Genomic DNA, 20,972 nt, shown 5'->3' with positions numbered 1-20,972 from the left:
CACCAAATGCAGAGCATGATCCTGGAGCTGTGAATATTCAGTTTGGCTGTTGACATGGAAGCATGGCTGGGATATCCCCATGATTTTTTGCATTTAGGGTTATTGTAATGAACCCGTTTTTCATCCCTGGTCACAATACGATGCAGGAATCCCTTCTCTTTTTGCCTCTGAATCAACTGTTGACAAACACACAAACGCCGTTCAATGTCTCTTGGTTTCAGCTCACACAGGACCTAAGTTCCTTCTTTCTGAATCATGCCCATAGCCTTGAGATGTTTTGAAATGGTTTGCTATGTCACTCCCACATATTGTGCCAATTCTTCTTGGGTTTGATGTGAGTCTTCACTCAGCAATGTAGTTAGACCGGGAAAACCGAGGTAAGTGCCATTGCCAACAACCTAAAAAGCAGGCTAAGGGCTACGATCAGTTTTAGTTGAGCATATAAGACCAGAAAGATGGACTGAGCAGTATGTGCTGGCCCACTGGTGAGGTTAAAGTGGGCTGAGTGGCACAAAGCTTTATAATTGTTTGCAGCGAGTGGCAGGGATTTTACCCAGACTGGAAAACGTAAGAGACTGGAAGACTGTCAGAGTGTTAAGCACCTAAGGTCCTTAAAAATGTATGAGAAATGTAGCACCTGAAAATCCATTTTTGGTTGCTACGCTCCAGCCTGAGGACTTCTTTTATTTTAAAAAATCAGCTGATATACATATTAACACAACAACAATAAATATTTCAAAATTTAGTTTGAGTCAATTGTCATCAAGGCAAGAACAATGTTTAGTGAACTTGAAGAGCAGAGCACCTACAAGATTTTCATGAAAGGAATTACCACTGACATAATAAATAACTTTGTTTTATCATCACAACAATGTAAAAACAACTTGTCAGCTGAAAAGAATGTGGATCTGCTACAGATGCTGCAATATTTGAAAGTAGCTAATAGCACATTTTTTGAACACTAAATCAATTTAAATTGCTTTGTGCTCTAGAAAATGAAACCAAGAATTAAAAATAATTTAATCTCAGGACAGTGTACCTACAAAACATATCTAAAATTTTTATTATTGAAGAAAAAAGAAACTAATAGCTGTGTGAAAGATAGATTGCTGCTCACCATATAGCAGAGATGTTGAGTCACAGACAGGCACGACAAACAGCAGCCAGAGACTGTGGTCATGTGTATTTAGCTGTGTTTGCGTGTGTGTGTGTGTGTGTGTGTGTGTGTGTGTGTGTAGTTTGGAAGGAGGAAATCTGGCAGAAAGCTTATGTGTTTAGTAGTCTTTTTGTTCTGCCTGCCTGTGACTCAACATCTCCAATATACGGTGAGTAGCAATCTGTCCTCCTCATAATATTGTCATTATTTCATCCTGGAGTTTTCATTATTTGCTTGAGATTTCTTTCATTGGTATTTACCTCATTTTTGCTGATACCTTTACGGTATTTAGCATGTTTGGCATTTTCCTGAATAAAATACATATTTTCATTGATAAAAGAGAGAGAACTTCAAGCATATCACAATAGTTGTGTGACTCTTTACTGTAGACAATAAATAAAAAATAATGTTGAGGTTTTTCATTAAAATATTTTTGTCAACACAAAAAAAACTGAATAACTTGGAATCAGTTTTCAGGAAAGTCACTCATCTCAAAAACAATCCTCCTTAAAATGAGAGAACTATTTTCTTGTCATGCTCTGACCAGTGGCATTATCCCCATGCATGCAGCAAATGTTTCTGGCTGCCTCTGCTGCTTTCACCCCTCTATTGAACTCAAACAGAAGAATATGAGGGAAATGTTTTGATTGCTGCAGCCAGCTCTCCATTTTATAGTGTCAACATCGCCACTCATCCCCAAGTGACAAAATGACAATATGTAAACTCTTATAGGGACAGTGAACTACATATAAAAAATGACAATCCATAAATAAATCCATTGCAACCAGAATACCAACATGCAAAACTAAAATGTTATGAACATTATGTGTCAACCTAATACATAATTCCTTAATTCTTTGAAATTAGAACAAAATTAGTTACATCAGCATAACTGCAACCTACAGTTGATTACTGAAAATAAAGCTTGAAGTATGTAAGTTAAAATGTAAAAACGTGACATTAAATAAATAGGCAGAATGTAACAATGTGAAATAGCTGTGCATCTTACAGTTCCTTCAGGTAAGAGCCATCACAAAGCCGCATGGCAATATTCGGCAAATCCCTCCAGTCAGCTCCTGCATTTTTAGGGATATTTGCAACACGTGCTTCATTTAGAGGGTTCAACTTCTTGCAGATGTGATCTCGCAACATCATCATATGACAAAATTGCACCTTCTGTTTCTCATTGCCACGGACCTTACAAGTAATGCAGAAAAAATTACAGAATGTAGTAAGAGGTAATTACAACTCATAAAATATTCTATACATTTTCTTTTCATAACTAACAAAACATACCAAACGCTGGAAATGTGTCAGTGGTCTTTTCTTGTAATGAATTTCACATTTATCATGCCCGTTTGGAATTTCTGGAAGATCAGAAAGAGCATCACGCACTGTTATAGTGCGCATTGGGGCTGAATACATCCGATTACAATTTGAGTAGTACTGTGAGAAATAAAGAACAGAAAAGAAGTTCTACACACAGAAGTAATACAAATAAACAGATAATATAGAACAGATCAACAAGATATCAGTTTTATTAACTGTGACACAATACGAGAAGTATCAAAAAGACAACCTCCATCAAAAATGCAGAACAGAATTCAAGAAACTGAAATAAAATTTAAAAAACTGATTCAGAATGGAGTATTAAAAATTGCTGTTGAACATGGATGGAAGCAAATGTCAGCTTACAAGGGGACTGTCTTCCCTGAAGAGTCAGATGTGCAAAGTTTTCTGTGCCCTTGTTATCTATAAATGAACAAGTGTGTTGTTTATTAGTGTCATGTCACAGAGTATGATTCAGATCATGCACAGGGATGTAGTTTTATACATATTATGGCATGTGTTGCACAAATATTTATTTGTATTGTATTTGCCTGAGGTACACCTTGGGTGGCGTGGAGTTTGCCGAGAAATGCATTTGCATCACAGTACATACGGCATGGAGCCACCAATACCGTAAGAACTGCTGTATAAAGGGCCCCCTAGAATAAGGAATGACTAAAATCATTGCCATTTCAGTGCTGCCTGTGTTGTTGACCTGACTTACTCTGTTCATCTGCAGTGATTTTTTTCGCTGGTGCTGTTTTGTTCTTGTTTTGTCTATTACAATTGTAACTTTAAGTGAACAATGTGCAGCTGTGAAATTTTGGTTTCCAGTGAGTAAAAATGTTTCAGACACTGTTTTAATGTTGAAAAAAGCTTAAAAAGTTGACACTAATAGAAAAACTCAAGTGTACAAGTGGTTTACACAATTTAAAAATGGTGACATGTCAGTTGATGACAACCTTGTTCTGGATGTCCGTCAACTGCCCAAATTGACAAAAACATTGAAAAAACATGAGATCTTGTGCTCACAGACTGCTGACAGACAACTGATCAACTGCAAGAGATCAGTGGGTATCTTGATCCTCGGTTCAGTGAATTTTAATGGAAGATTTGGGAATGAAAAGGATTGCTGCCAACTTTGTTCCTCGGGTTCTGACTGACAATCATAAGGAACATCGAGTTGAAAAGTGTCATGCTTTGAAACAACAGCTTGAAACTGATCTAGATTTTCTGTCAAAGGTCATTACTGGTAATGAGTCCTGGTGGTATAGTTACAACCCAGAAACAAAGCAACAGTCAAGCCAATGGGAGACATCATCATCACCCTGTCCTAAAAAAAATGTCGTCAAGTCAAATCACACAACAAAACAATTTTTTCATGCCACAGGAATAGTTCATTTGGAGTTTATTCCCCCAGGTCAGACCATCAATCAAACATTTTATTTGGAAGTTTTAAGAAAATTGTGCAATAGTTTTCATCAAAAAAGACCTGATTTGTGGCACACATGAGACTGGTTCTTCCACCATGACAATGCACCTGCACACACACAGCCATCCCTGTTACATAGTTTTTGGCTAAAAATTGCATGGTTCCATGGCCCCATGCACCTTACTCACTTGACATGGCTTGGTGCAACTTTTTCTTATTTCCGTGCATGAAAAGGGGAATGAAAGGACACCGATTTAACAACATTGAAGAAATCATTTCGGTACCCCGTCTTAACATTTAGTCTTATAGGTCCTTTGAGGTTCACATTGTAACCACAATTGAGTATAAATCTGAAAGCAGAGTTGTGAATTTATGATATTTAGAACTGAAATCACATTTGTTACAACAGCCAGACTAGAAGTGCCTCCTGGAGGGAGATTGCTACTATGTAGATAAGCATCAAATATTCCAGAATATGTATCTATTATAATCAAGGAGGGGAAACAGCAACAGATGATTCATCATTTTAGATATCTTGGCAGTGTTATCTGCAATACTGGTTCTATAGACAAAGTAATCACTCAAAGGATTCAAGCAGGTAGTAATTTCTATCAAACAGGCCCAATATGAAATGAGAAAGTAGCACTAATGTGTAACAGAGGCATCTATGAAACCTATTGGTAGTGAAATATTGGCCATGAAAAATATAGAAATTAGCAGAATTCAGGAAGCTGAGATGAGTTTTGCTCGTAGCACGGTAGGAAGAACATGGAGGGATGGAATCCAGGCTGAGGAAATCTGTAAACATGTTCAAGTTATAAGACTACAAGACAAAATAGCCTTGCAGGGGCTGAGATAGTATGGACATACGCAACACATGTACGCTAACAGGCTACCGAGACTAATGTACAATCTAAGACTCAGATATAAAAGATCAAGAGGGCAACCAAGATTTGGGTACAAGGATATAGGAAAATCTGACATAAAGCAGAGAGGACACAACTGTGACAGCCTCAAAGAATGACAGAAGTTCAAGAACCATAACTGGTCAAGACACCTCAGATGCTGACCCATCAAATAAGATGCAATCAACAAATTGAAAAACCATAAAGCACCAGGATCAGATTGCATAACTGCAGAATTGGTTAAAAATGGGGACAGAAATTGGTCGAGGTAGTTCGCAAAGTGATAACTGAAGTATGGAACTCAGAGATGATACCTGAAGAGTGGCAGGAGTTGATTCTGATCCCAATTTTTAAGAAGGGCGACAAAATGGATTGTAGTAATTATAGAGGGATATCGCTATTACCAGTATGTTCCAAAATTTTCTCGAATATCCTGCTAAGTAGGATTACATCATATGCAGATGAAATTGTGGGGGATTACCAAGCTGGCTATTGAAGGGACAGATCAACTATAGACCAAATATTCACCCTGCGTCAAATTTTGGAAAAGAAGAGGGAATACAATAAACCAGTTCATAATCTTTTCATAGGTTTTACAAAAGCATATGATTCAGTATTGCAGTCAAAATTGTACCAAATTCTTTTGGAACTTGGAATACCAAAGAAGTATGTTAGACTTATAGAAGCAAGTTTGAAAAACACAAAAGGTAGGGTATGCGTGGGGAAACTGGAGTCAGAAGAATTTGTGATAAAGAATGGACTTAAGCAGGGAGATGCCCTGTTTCCGCTACTTTTTAATTTAGTCCTAGAATATATTGTACGAATGGCAGCAGATAATTCAGAGGGTGTGGAGTTAAATGGAAATATTAAGATATTAGGGTATGCAGATGAAATAAATTCATTAGCGATAGGAAAGAAGCTGTAACAGCAAATGTGAATGCGTTAATCAAGGCTTGTGAAGATGTAGGCCTAAGGATAAGTGAAGACAAAACTAAATACCTGGTTACTACTAGAATGCCAACAGCAGTAGATCAGGAAATGTTAAGAGTTGGAGACATGCAGTTTGAAAAAGTGAACACATTTAAGTGTCTAGGCGTGGACATCACTTCGAGAAATGAGATTGAATCCGAACTGAAGAAAAGATTACGGGCGGGGAAATGCATGCTACTTCTCACTGAATAGATTACTTTCATCACGGATATTGTCTAGGAGTTTAAAGATTAGAATATACAAAACTATTATTCTACCAGTTATGCTGTATGGGTGTGAGACTTGGTCTCTCACAGTGCAAAATGAAAAGCCGTTTTGAGTATTTGAAAACTAAATTTTGAGGAAAATTTTTGGAGCAAAAAGAGATGACATTAGCGCAAAATGGCAAAAACTGCATAACAAAGAGGTTCACGAACTCTATTCAACCCCTGACATAATCAGTATTATTAAATCACATAGGCTGCGATGGGCGGGTCACATAGCTCGAATGGATGAGGGCAGGGCAGTGCGCAGAATACTGGTCGGGCAATTAGAGGGGAAAACGTCCTGTGGGGAGACCGAGGCATAGATGGGAGGACAATGTGGAGGATGATTTGAGGAGCTTAGGTATTGAAGGTGAATGGAAGGAAATAGCCCAAAGACAGGGACAGATGGCGAAAATACGTTGCTGCGGTAATGGACTCTCAAGTCCGGTATGACCAGTGAGTGAGTGAATGATCAAATAAGATGGAATGACGTGGGATATGGTGAGGACCAAATTTTTATATTGATACTATAACTAACAGCGACAATTCATGGGTATGTAGCAAGGTGGCGGAGCCTCACTGGCCTTGCTAAAATCACACTGATTAAAAGCAGTGGTACATCAAAAACAGTAAGAAGTCCAGTTCTTCATTCCTTTGGCTTTAAAAGTATGCCCAGCAGACTATTCTCTTTGCCTTTGAAACAGAGCTAGTGTCATTTATGTTTATTTTTTATTAATTTATTTACAGCACGTTTTATCACATTTATGATGCAGGACTTGTCAAAATACAAGATAGTATACAATTTTAAATCCAGATATGTAGAAAATACAGGCACTTATAAGTTATGATATTACATGTAGACCAGTAACTTTCTTATCAACATATCTTGACTGTAATTGGTTCAAATGGCTCTGAGCACTATGGGACTCAACTGCTGAGGTCATTAGTCCCCTAGAACTTAGAACTAGTTAAACCTAACTAACCTAAGGACATCACAAACATCCATGCCCGAGGCAGGATTCGAACCTGTGACCGTAGCGGTCTTGCGGTTCCAGACTGTAGCGCCTTTAACCGCACGGCCACTTCGGCCGGCTTGACTGTAATTAACTATCATTTCCACAATATTACTTATGCCTATTATCTATGCTGATTAAAGGTCCCATGTGCCTGACATAGTAGCTCCATTTCTGGCAACTCATAAGTATAAGATTCCTTTCTGTCTCAGTGTAATGAATTAATTAAGTTGGATACAAATGTGCAAACACAAGAGTAGAGAGTAGGTAAATGGGGATAATGCAGTGCAGTTTCAGTCTTGTGAGGGATGTGGTTACTGCACAGTGCTAGGATATAATGGCTAGTCTGATACTGTCTGCCACCAACTGCAAGGTTTGTGCACTTATGTGATTTTTTTCACTTTCAGAAGCACTCTGCAGCAGAGATCTTTCACCAGTTGTGCCCTGTGCATGGACACAAAATTATGAGCAACAGCATGGTCTGATGATGGTTCAGGATGAACCATATTTGTGATGAAGACCATAGTGGCTTACTGCCCCAGTGACACAAGAACTGAAGGAAAATGTGCTGCAAGCAATTTTGCAGAACCAGCACTTCATGATTTGAGAATTCTCTCAATTCCTGCAGCTGTTGCACGCAATTGTGCCCCAATAGCTCAGCTTTCAGAAAGTATATGCAAGATGGGTGCCAAGGCAACAGACAGATGAACACAAAACCAAACATCCAGTCACAGCAGTAGGCAGTAGAAGAGATCCTCAAACGTGTTGTTACTGGTGATGAAATGTAGGAATAGCATGGCACACTAGAAACAAAACAACAGTCCTTGCATTGGCAGCATTGTGGTTCACCTGTGAAGACCAAATCCAAGCTATCTCTGTCAAAAATCATGTGCACTGTCTTCTGGGACCAAGGTGGTGCCCTCCTGGCAAGTTTTTACCATGAAGGGAGACTGCTATTGCACACCAACAATGTATAGGACAGTAGAATGGTTAAAATTTACATAGACCCTGAGCAAAGCTATCTCACTACATTACAGCAATGTCAAGATGAAGTGGTTACAATGAAAACATTTCACCTTGGAGACTGTGTCAGGGCAAAACACAACATTGGCATTTCTGGTGAGCCAGGCAGCAGCCTACAGCAGAATGTAGTGGGCCAGAGCAACCAGACAGGGTCACATCACCTTTGTTATGTGACAAAAGAAAGGCTAAGGCAAATGCAACAAATGGTACCAAGAGCTTTTATGAATTATTTCTACACTCTAACAGACTTATTAAGCAAGCATGGCAGAAGGAAAACTGCTGATACCTTCATAATAGCAAGACCTATGATGTGGTCACAATGAATGATGTTGGGTAAACTTTAGCCTCTATCTCACTCCATAAATACCCCAGCAGTTTAGCTCATAAGGCAGTTGGTCAGAGGGATTGATGGCATACATAATGTTCACACTCGATTTCCTCATTGCAGAAAATTGACATCTTGCAACGCACAACTCTGTTGTAGATTTCCTGCAAATTACTGACAACAACAGCTGCTACTCAGAGAGATGGGTATCAAGCCATAATCACAAATCACCAAGTTCAACACCACAGTCTGCTTCTGTAACAGATGGGAGGACCTGGAGCTCTTTCCATCCCACCAGGGTCAAGACACCAGCGTTCCACACATTCCAGCAGGCTGAACAGAGCATTCCTGGATGGCACACAAATATCATCAAACTTCATGGCTAGACGGCAATTATTATCATGGTATAACAGACAATGAAGAATGGTGGTGAGCGGGGGGAGACAGAGCACCTCCCAAGTCAGTGTGTGTAAGTTACACACCCGCCATCACTCACTGCTGTGGCATCATGGTACAGCCAGTACTGGGGCCACCAAAACAGCAAACCACCAGTGTCACAGTGTGCAGTGTCAGTTGCCTCAAGCGGGGTGAAGGCCACTTATGATGCAATTCCTTGGCGGGCATTGACAGACAGTGCCAACCATGCGTCAAAATGCTACCTGTATGTTTATGGAAATGAATAACTAATTTTGAATCTTCTTTCACTGTGCCTACCAGTGACCACAGGTCACTACCATCCCATCAAGGAAAACAGGCAAGGAGCTAAATGGGAGAGTGCCTCGCGAAATAAAACCAACTCTACTTATGCCCTCCCAACAGTCGCCTTTCCCACTGTAAATGCTGGTCAGTGTTGTCAGACACTGAAAAATTGGGGGAGGACGGTCCAGAACAGGAGATGTGGGATGTTGACAAGAGGTGTTACACTTGTGCACAACAATGCAAGGCCCCGTGCAGCCAACATCACACAAAATGTGTCGAATCAGTTCAGAAGGGAGATCTATGACTGCCTTGCTATGGTCCCGACCCCAGCCCAACTGACTTTCATGTCTTCCATCTCGTGAAGCTTTTTCTGGCAGGAAAACATTTCAACAGAGCTGCAGACTGAAGTGACTTTGTGGCTCCACACATTGGTGACAGTCTCTTACAACATGGGCACACAACTGTTAGTGCAGCACAATAAATGCCTCAACAGTGGTGGTGACTATATTGAGAAGTACCCAGTGAATTCATGTAAATATTCCTATAAACATTTCTCACTTAGTGATGTTTTGGCTTTCTTTACTGGTCATCGGATTCTGCTTTACGGACACACCTTGTAACATGTTTATTTAGAGGTGCCTGTTCCAGGTATTCATCACAACGGAAATTGTGTTTTCAGTGTGATACCTAATGATAAAGGTCTTCTTTTTGCACTAACCAATATATATACTATGATTTAGTAACACTTACTGTCTGTCCATTTACTGCAGCGTTCAGCTGACACAAACTTTGACTAAATGCGTGTGTCGCTTCTGGAAAGCTAGGCAGGAGCTCTCCAGGGGCTGCGGCAAGGAGTATTACCCTGGAAAACAATATATTTACCTTAGTGCGATGTTAATTTTATACTGAATTAAAGACTTTGTGGTACTGCAAGAAGATTACTTAATTTTGCTTTACTTTTTATATAGTTTCAGTTCAACAGATATCAAATTTTTGAGTATGAGTAGCAAATTAAAAGTATTCATTTCTGTCACATAACATACAACAAATTACAGTCTAACATCAAACAGGTTGGAAGTCAGTCCTCAAAGAAGTATATTCACATGATTTTTGGAGATGCAAGAAAGTGAATTAATTCAGAAGCATTGAAAAAATTTGATGTAGCTCAGACTGAATCGGCTATGATACTTGGCCGAATGTCTGTTATGTCTTCATTTATATTTCAAGTGATTGGTTTATTACTGAAACTGTTTTATCACAAATCCTTTACAATTGTTATACAACATAACACAATGAAAAAAAAACAGATTTGCAAAATTATCAGCTAAAATTTTTACTGCCCCTGGTTTGTTTCTTTCTTGTCCAGCTCAATACTATTTCTGTTTACAGATTTTTTATGTTTCAGTCACAGTATACTCAACATGGACAAGTAAATGGAAAATCACAGAGACATATGTATGGACAAGTAAATGGAACATCACAGACACATATTATTAAACTTTAAAAAGATGAAGTTTTAAATTTATTCTCATGAAATGCTAAGAACTACTCATGGCATAAGCAGCAGACACATTTTGTCAGTTACTGTCATGATTATTATTGCAGCACTACACATCATGATGAATTTAGACAGTCATTAAACCCGATGCTGATTCCACAAAAGTTTACATCCTCTGTGCAGACTAATTAAAATGAGGCTACAATGTAGACCAAAATGACAGCTATTTCACAGTAATTATGAAAGGCATTTGATAATTATAGAAAGTAAAACAAAAATTAGGAAATACAGTTACTTTCAACATTCAAAACCAGTATATCATAACTGCTTCATTAGAAAACAGTGCAAGTAAGACGCAACATCAATTTGCTTTGAGCCTTCACTTGTATGTCAGGAAGATAATGTGAAGTAGGTAGCTGCTGCATGAATGACTTACACATACATTCTGATGTGTATAATATTCACATATAAAGAAATATAGAAGTAATTTCTGTAAGAATGACTTTGAGCAGGTTAACACTAGGCATAATTTGTTGTTAGTATACTTTAATAAGTTGCCTGTAGTGCCTGCTTCTGCCAGTTAATGCAGAACTTGACTCTTTCTAGATCCATGTACAATGTGCTTAGGCTATCAGTTTCCTCAAAACACTTCTTGTTTATCATAAACCTCAATAATATATGAATATATATTTTTCACCAGTACAATTTAAAAAATTAAATCTTTTGAAAACCAATATTTACCAAATTTAGCACAATAGTTATGTTAGCATATTTTTTCTGAACTCAATCACCTAATTTACACTGGTGTGCAAAACTAGGATGAAAGTAACTTTAGCATGATGTGTCCACTACAAAGGAATGCAGATCAACAAAACTTTGATTATACATAGGTATACATAAGGAGAAGTGCTACCCAATAGTACAGAAAATAACTGAAAGAAATACATAAGGAGACAAACAGAATGACACTTTTACTCAAAGACAATGATTTCTATGTATTACGGTCTCGTGGACATTACAAAACAAAAGGTGGGACATGGTCCTTAATAGTATGTATTATCTCCATGGGTGGCAATGCATGCTCTGTCATGTGCTCCCATGCTGTCCCTGAGGTTCCTAAGGAGTTCTTGTGGTAGGAAGTTCCATTCCTCAACCAGCATATTGATGGCTGGTGGATGGTTGAGAGAGAGGAAGAGAAGTAAAAAGGTTGTAGGTACGATGTGGAATAGCACGCTGTGTAGCTGTGTAGTGCTGGAATGGGAACAGGGGAGGTGGTAGGTGGGTGAAGGACAGTGACTAACAAAGATTGAGGCCAGGAAGGTTACTGGAACATGGGATATTCTGCAGGGAGAATTCCCACCTGTTCAATTTGGAAAAGTTGGTGTTGGTGGGAAGGATCCAGATGGTACATGCTGTGAACCCATTGAAATGAAGAACTTCATGTTGGGCAGTTGTTTCTCAGCCACAGTTTATTAGTGGCCATTCGTGCAGATAGACTGCTTGTCAGTCATCGTGCCAATGTAGAATACAGCACAGTGATTGCAGCTTAGCTTGTAAATCACATGGCTGGTTTCACAGGTAGTGCTGCCTTTGATGGGATAGGTGATGTTAGTAACTGGACTGGAGTAGGTGTTGGTAGGAGGATGTATGGGACAGGTCTTGCACCTAGGTCTATTACAGAGGTGTGAGTGATGAGGCAAGGGGTTGGGAGCAGGTGTTGTGTAGGGATGGACGATGATATTGTGTAGGTTTGGTGGATGGCAGAATACCACTGTGGGAGGGGTGGGAAGGATAGTGCATAGGACATCCTTCATTTCAGGGCACCCAGTATGCTTCCCCACGTGGCATTTCATCAATCCCCATGCTTACCCTGCTATCCCTCCCCCTCTCCACCCCAGCCTCCTCTTTACCCCCAACACCCAGACTGCTTCTCCCATCGTGCACTGCTGCTCACAATCTGGCCTCGGCAGCCAGAGACAGTGGTCATGTGTGTGTGGTTCACACTTGCATGAATGTGTGTGTGTGTGTGTGTGTGTGTGTGTGTGTGTGGGTGTGTCTATTGTCTATTTCAGAAGAAGGCCTTGGATGAAAGGTTAATTGTTTAGCAGTATTTCATTGTGACTGCCTGTCAGCCAACATCACTACATGATGAGTAGCAATCTATTCTTTTCATAATACTTTTATATTAATGCTTTTTAGTTAAACTGAGATTCAGAATGTCAGTTCATGGAATATAGTGTTCTGTGGTTACATGTACCACTGAAATGTGAAAAATCTGTTGCATTCGTTAACTTGTCAGAACTACTCTTACCCTCCATCACCAAAGTTAACTTCACTTAGCCTTGCACTCATTTAACAATTGTGCAGCCAACAGAACTGAATTGACATACGAGATAAATAAAAATAAAATGAAATAAGATAATACACCAAAAATGCATAAAATAAGAAGAGTGTTTACTGAACAGTACTGATGAGATTATTGCTGAACAGCAGTGTTAACACAGAAATATAGTGTGGAACGACACTGTAAACAGACAGCATAACTGGGTGAGAGCCACAAGATGAAAGAGTGGCTGCAGGCTGATACTTCACCCCAGATTGAGTGTGAAGGGAAACTAAGGAAACAAACAGAATAACACAGGGATTATTAAGTGTTGTGGGTAGTGTCAGTTCTGTATTCAAAGTGATAACAGAGAAAGATCTGAATAGAGAGAGAGAGAGAGAGAGACAGACCTTTCAAATGGGAACTCATGGTGTACCACATTCAGTAGTACTATGTGCAGATTTAAGGAACACTTATACATGTGTTAAAGATGACATCTATAAACAAAATTCCGACAAACTAAATGAAATATGCAAACAGGAGAAACAGATTTACACTAATGCAAGTAGGAAAGTGACTGAAGGTTCAGAAGTGTGCAAGGATTCATTCACACCACCATTGAAAGGGGTAGTCAAAAACAGTTGACAGTGTAGTGGACAGTTTTGAAGGGAAAGAGAGGGTACAGATGGTGGTATGGCACAGACAGTAGCAGCAAAATTAAAAGTTCTAGAGAAAGTCTGGCCCAAAAGGAGAATATAACTAGGCAGCAAAAATTCTATTAACAAAAAAAAAAAAAAAAAAAAAAAAAAGAGTATGATTACACAAATTATCTTACAAATTTTCTCTAAATCGTGTATCAGTGTGCCTCTTTACACAGTGTTAGGACTGTGTATGAAGTCTGCTCAAAAAATTCTGGAACTTTGTCCACAAAATTTTTCTACATTTACCTTTTGCTTATTGTGCACGATCTACTTTGAAATACTCTCCTCCACAATTTATACAGGGCTCCCAATGTCGTTTCCCCTCCCGGCAGCATTCTCGGTACGCCTCTTGCTGGATCATGTGAAATGCCATCTGCGAATATTATTTGTGTATCATTGCAAATCTTCATCCTTTCTATGGAGTTTTTAACTTTGGAAATAAAAAAATATCCACAGGGGCCAGGTGTGGAGGGTATGGAGGACATGGCAGCACAGTGATTTTGTTTTCTGTACAATAGTCAAGCACCAACAGGGATGAATGTGTGAGTGCCATCATCATGATGCAAGAGCCACAAATTGTCTCGCCACATTTCAGGCTGTTTCCTTCTCACATTTTCTTGCAGGCATTGCAACGTATCCAAATAGTATCATTGACCAGCACTTTGTCCCTGTGGCATGAAATCATGATGAACTAATCCTTCAAAGTCAATGAAAAGTATCAGCATGGCTTTAACATTTGACCTGACCTGGCAAGCATTTTTTGGTCTTGAAGAACCATTCCTGACCCATTGTTAAGACTGAATCTTGGTCGTGGTCCACAGACTCACATCTCATCACCAGTTATGACTCTCTTAAAGAACATCTTGTTCTCATTAGCATGATCCAAAAACTCTTCACAGATTGCAAGGCGAAGGTATTTCTGGTCTGGGCTTATGAGCTGTGGGATGAATTTGGGGGCAACACAATGCATTCCAAGATGCTGTGTCAAGATTTCATGACATGATCCGACTGAAATGTTACATTATTCTGCAATCTCTCAGACAGTCAGTCTTTGATTGGCATGCACAATTCCTTTGACGTTCCTGTCATGAGTGTCATCAGTAGACATTGAAGGGCATCCTAAACAAGGGTCATCTTTAACTTCTGTCTGGCCATTTGTAGCACCAAGTATGGCTAAAGCACTCATCGCTGTAGGCCTCCTGCATCATTTGGTGTGTCTCTGTAAAGGTTTTCTTGAGTTTCACATAAAATTTAATGCAAATGCATTGCTTCTCTAACTCTGCCATCTTGAAATTCACAAACTGTATGACACAACATACTACTCAATACAGCACTGAACAATAACTAATAGACATACAACAATGAAACTTCTGGCAGTTACACATTAAACACAGGTGTGCAGGGATGCCAAATGCATTTCGCTCCAACACATCATTGGCCCAAAATTCCAGAATTTTTTGCACAGACCTTATTTGCTGCACCATTTTCAGTTCTAAAACAGTTTCTGGTTATTAAGTGACCTTGGCGTGCATGCAGTTCAAACCTTATCAAGAGGGCAGTGTATTGCATGAAAATTGTGAAATTATTATCACATTTACCCATTTTTTGCCAAATTCCTCACTCAAAAAAATCAGTGTCATCTAATCTCAGACGGAACTGTTTACATTGTTTCATTCAACAGTAGTATACATCCAGATAAGGGTCAGTGCCATACTAATGTACCTGTGTCACCTCTCATCATAAGGTATGATGGGGGTAAAAGACGGTGTGTCAACAGCTGGTTCTACATCGTCAGTGTGAAAACAAGAGGAAGAATACATCACTGGAAGAGAGATGAAGGAATACTGTCACATCAGTGTAGATGCTACATGCTAAGTGGTTACGATTAAAGTGCTGGCACACACAGAAGTCCAGTGTGGGCTGTAATTGTTCTATGATAGCAGAACTAGTTAGATATTCTAATGCATTATAGCTGAACAGATTTCTGTTGGAAAAAACTTAGTTCAAATTTTGACCAGCACGTGCAGACCTGGTGGTTGGAATGCGAGAAAGACATATCAAAATGTTTCCATATGTAATGATTAGGAATGGAATTTGGGCAGGAAAAGTTAAACAAGTTAGAAAGGCATAATGTTTACTTTATTATTCACTGCTGCTTTCACAGTTTCTTCAGTATGAGCATCAGAGACATCAAAAAGGTGCTGTACAGTGCCAGATTTGCACCTGGTGGCCAAATTGGAATTAATTTTTCTCCAGCGTAAGTCAGTTCCATATTAACACTTTGGCATATCTACCAAGTTTCACTGCTGTATAATAATTACAGCACACAGGACCTACATGAGTAACTGCACTTTAATTATAGTCAACCAGTAATTACTCAGAAAAAAGCAGATGGGTTCTCAGGTCTCACTATAACAATCACATCAAAAATTGCAACATATTCTTTGGTGTGACGTCATAAGCGCGTGACTGCGTGTGAGATCGCTCTCTAAGTTTTCATCTATTTTTAGGTTTCAGATATATATTTTAACTGTTTTTGTGATAATATTTACTATATAAGTGACTTATTAGTGGTTTCTTTATTCACCTCTGCATTTCTTGTGTTGTGGCCTGATATTTGTGAGTGTTTCGTATCGAGCAACTTAACCTCTTACCCGTGTTTACATTCTGCGCTGACCAGTTGCAGCTGTAGCGGCGCATCGAAAGCTAAGTACTAATTAATTGTTTGTGTATAGTAGTTTATTTAGGAACTTTAGTAGTCTTCAACCGGTGTTCTTGGTGTTTTCCGGTGAAATAACTTCAGAAGAAATTTTTGCGAACTGCTTTCAGTTTCGTTACTGTCATTAGACGTTTGATTTTCTTTCTGTGTTAGTATTTTGTTATATTCTCATTTGTTGTTGATTAATACTGTCAATAATAGTAGTTACTTCCCTTGTAGAGCAAGTTTGTGATAATTGTAGTCAGTTTTTAACATCTTCTTATTGTAGTAGTGGAACTTAGATAAAGTTGTTTTCTTGTTTCAATAATTGTAAAATTTTACCATGAGTGAGAAGTGTGGGCTTTGCCATAGGTTCGTGAGTAGTGGATTGCGGTGTGAGACTTGTTCGAAGTATTTTCACTGGGGGGAATGCAGTGGGGAAGCCAGTGGGCATTCTGGTGAGATCCTCTCCTGGAACTGCAGGTTATGTAGCAAGAGTAAGTTGATAGAGGAGCAGGAGCGTAAGATCTGTGCCCTTCAGGTGCAGTTGAAAAACGCACAGGAGGAGCTAGATAGGATGAGGAGGGAGAAAGGGGTTGGGGAATGGGAGCTGGCTGTTGGCAAGAGATCTGCTAGGAGAAGGAGATTTTCAGATAGTTTTACTATTGGTGTTTGTAATAGATATGACCAACTGTCAGAGTCTAGTGGAGAGGAATCTCTAGTAGCTGTAGATGTAGGAAGTATGCAGCAGACCTCAGCAGTTACGGTGGCTAGGACAGTTGCAAAGTCTAAGAGAAAGAAGAAGGTTCTGCTGTTAGGTAGTTCTCATGGTAGAGGTGTAGGCCAGCAGTTGCAGGAAGTTTTGGGGAGTGAGTACCAGGTCACCAGCATTGTGAAGCCTAATGCAGGATTGGCTCAGGTGACTTTTAACATAGGGGGGTTATGTAGGGATTTTACTAAGGAGGATCAGGTAGTGATTGTGGGTGGGGCTGGTAATAGTATTGATAGGGATGGGGAGTATGACATAGATGGTGACCTGGAAAAGATAGCCACTCAGACTGGCAACACGAATGTGCATTTCGTGGGACTGTTTCAGCGTCACGATCGGCCTCATCTTAATACAGCCGTCAGGCGTAATAACATGAGACTTGGGGGTGCGCTGATGACAGAAGGCATGAGTCACATTTCAGTGGTGTCGGTGGAGTCCATCAGTAGGACAGGTTTCACTAGACATGGCCTGCACCTCAACAGGTATGGGAAGGGGAGGTTGGCAAAACTTATAGGTGACAGCATAGGTGGGGGTGGTGGGATCACTCATGGCAAAATTCCGGTAGTTGTGGGTGTTAGAGCTGTACCTTTTTTAGATTGAAGTCAGCTGATAGGTATTCCTGCTTAAGGGAAGTCTCTCTAACAAAGAAACCACTTTCTACAAAGCTTGGGTATCTGATTAATGAGGGAATTAGTATATTTCATCAAAATATACAAGGTATTAGAGATGAAGTTAGTGAACTGCTTATAGATGTTGACTCTGAAATTATTGGTATATCTGAACACTTCTTAAATAAGGAGATAATTCAGAGGCTTCCTTTACCAGGATACAGGTTGGCTGGCAGCTTTTCTAGGAGCTCTTTGCAGTGTGGGGGAGTAGCCATGTATGTGAAAAACGGTATCCCATTTGAGTCAATTGATGTTTCAAAGTACTGCACTGAAAAGGTGTTTGAATGTTGTGCAGGTGTGGTTAAATTTAGTGGAGCTAAACTTCTTACTGTTGTTATTTATAGATCCCCAGACTCCGATTTCACAACATTTTTGCTAAAGCTAGAGGAGGTTCTTGGTTCACTTTATAGGAAATACAAAAAGTTAGTTATATGTGGTGACTTCAATATTAATTGTATAAGTGATTGTGCAAGGAAAAGGATGCTGGTAGACCTCCTTAATTCATATAATCTTATGCAAACCGTATTCTTTCCAACGAGAGTGCAAGGGAACAGTAGAACAACCATAGACAATATTTTTGTTCATTCGTCATTATTAGAAGGGCATTCTGTTAGCAAAAAGGTGAATGGCCTTTCAGATCATGATGCACAAATTTTAAGTCTAAAAGATTTTTGTGCTGCAACACATGTTAAATATAGTTACCAACTTTTTAGGAAAGCTGATCCAGTTGCTGTACAGACTTTTGTAAACCTTATCAAGGAACAAGAGTGGCAAGATGTTTATAGTGCTGATACAGTAGACAATAAATATAACGCTTTCCTCAAGACTTTTCTCGTGCTCTTTAAAAGTTGCTTTCCGTTAGAACGTTCGAAACAGGGTACTAGCACAAACAGGCAGCCTGGGTGGCTGACTAAAGGGATAAGAATATCTTGTAGAACAAAGTGGCAATTATATCAAAACGTTAGAAACAGTCAAAATCTAAATGCAGCAGCCCATTACAAACAGTATTGTAAGGTGCTTAAAAAAGTTATTAGGAAGGCAAAAAGTATGTGGTATGCAGATAGAATAGCTAAGTCTCAGGATAAAATTAAAACCATATGGTCAGTCGTAAAGGAAGTGGCTGGTCTGCAGAGACAGGTCGAGAATATAGAATCAGTGCGTAGTGGGGATGTCCGTGTTACTGATAAGTCGCAAATATGTACAGTAATTAATAATCACTTTCTGAATATAGCAGGTGAACTAAATAGAAACCTAGTCCCAACAGGGAATCATATAGCGCTCTTAGAAAAAAGTGTTCCGAGACTGTTACCTGAAATGCTCCTCCATGATACTGACAAGAGGGAGATTGAGTTAATAATTAAATCACTAAAGACCAAGAACTCTCATGGATATGACGGGGTATCTAGCAGAATACTGAAGTATTGTTCCACGTATGTTAGCTCAGTACTTAGCCATATCTGTAACTTTTCCTTTAGGAGAGGTCGGTTTCCTGACTGATTAAAGTACTCGGTAGTGAAGCCACTTTATAAAAAGGGAGACAGGGATAATGTTGACAATTATAGACCTATTTCTATGCCATCGGTGTTTGCTAAAGTTATCGAGAGGGTTGTATATACAAGGTTACTGCAGCATTTAAATTCACATAATTTGCTGTCAAATGTACAGTTTGGTTTTAGAAATGGCTTAACAACTGAAAATGCTATAGTCTCTTTTCTCTGTGAGGGTTTGGACGGATTAAATAAAAGGTTGCAAACGTTAGGTGTTTTCTTTGATTTAACGAAGGCTTTTGACTGTGTTGACCACAAAATATTACAGCAGAAGTTGGGGGAGTAGCTTACAGTTGGTTTGCCTCCTACTTTAATAACAGAAAGCAGAAGGTAATCCTCCGCAATATTGAGAGTGGTAATGATGTTCAGTCCCAATGGGGCACTGTTAAATGGGGCGTTCCCCAAGGGTTGGTGCTGGGGCCACTGCTGTTTCTTATTTATGTAAATGATATGCCTTCTAGTATTACAGGTGATTCAAAAATATTTCTGTTTGCTGATGACACCACCTTGGTAGTGAAGGCTCTTGTGTGTAATATTGAAACATTATCAAATAATGTAGTTCATGATATAAGGTCGTGGCTTGTGGAAAATAATTTGATGCTAAATCACAGTAAGACTCAGTTTTCACAGTTTCTAACCCACAATTCAACAAGAACTGACATTTTAATCAGACAGAATGGGCATGTTATAAGCGAGACGGAACAGTTCAAGTTCCTAGGCGTATGGATAGATACTAAGCTGTTGTGGAAAGCCCATGTTCAGGATCTTGTTCAGAAACTAAATGCCGCTTTATTTACCATTAGAACAGTATCTGAAATAAGTGACATTTCAACACGAAAAGTAGTATACTTCGCATATTTTCATACGCTTATGTCATATGGTATTATTTTTTGGGGTAATTCTTCTGATTCAAAAAGGGTATTTTTGGCTCAAAAACGGGCTGTTCAAGCTATGTATGGTGTAAGTTCGAAAACCTCTTGTCGACCCCTATTCAATAGTCTGGGAATTTTGACATTGCCCTCACAGTATGTATTTTCTTTAATGTCGTTTGTTGTTAGCAATATTAGCTTATTCCCAAGAGTTAGCAGCTTTCACTCAGTTAATACTAGGCAGAAATCAAATCTGCATGTGGAATGCACTTCCTTGACTCTTGTGCAGAAAGGAGTGCAGTATTCTGCTGCATCCATTTTCAATAAGCTACCACAAGAACTCAAAAATCTTAGCAGTAGCCCAAACACTTTTAAGTCTAAACTGAAGAGTTTCCTCATGGCTCACTCCTTCTATTCTGTCGAGGAGCTCCTGGAAGAGCTAAAAAATTAAGCAAACTCCAGTGTTACATTCTTGATTTTCTTTATTTAAACTAACGACTTGTCGCCTGAATATGTTTCTTATATTTCATTTTATCTGTTTCTACAATTGTGTTATAATTTCATGTATTGACTCGTTCCATGACCATGGAGACTTCTCCTAAATGTGGTCCCATGGAACAATAAATAAATAAAAATAAAAAAAAAAAGAAACAGCAAACTAATAGGTGCGGAAGATGTGTGTGAAATCTCCACCAGCAATACAAATTTATTCACAGCGATATAAAAAAATACATCAATTTACAATGCTTACAGTCTAAAATGACCATCAGTTGAAAATGACA

The 20,972-nt window shown here is 39.1% G+C and overlaps 1 protein-coding gene across 1 annotated transcript in view; it reads right to left on the bottom strand.

Annotated features, from left to right (window-relative positions):
* LOC124552570 (DNA (cytosine-5)-methyltransferase 1-like) overlaps positions 1-20,972 on the bottom strand; it is a 78,942-nt gene that overhangs the window by 14,852 nt on the left and 43,118 nt on the right. The window contains exons 7-9 of the mRNA XM_047126892.1: positions 9,849-9,979; positions 2,453-2,583; positions 2,166-2,353 (exon numbers count right to left, since the gene is read on the bottom strand). Of these exons, the coding sequence (XP_046982848.1) occupies positions 2,166-2,353; positions 2,453-2,583; positions 9,849-9,979 (450 nt within the window). The remainder of the gene's footprint in view (positions 1-2,165; positions 2,354-2,452; positions 2,584-9,848; positions 9,980-20,972) is intronic.

Source organism: Schistocerca americana, chromosome 10, assembly GCF_021461395.2.
Source record: "Schistocerca americana isolate TAMUIC-IGC-003095 chromosome 10, iqSchAmer2.1, whole genome shotgun sequence".
In the NCBI taxonomy this organism is placed as follows: domain Eukaryota; kingdom Metazoa; phylum Arthropoda; class Insecta; order Orthoptera; family Acrididae; genus Schistocerca; species Schistocerca americana.
Note: the sequence above shows the minus strand (reverse complement) of the source record. Positions and strands in the feature narration are given on the sequence as shown.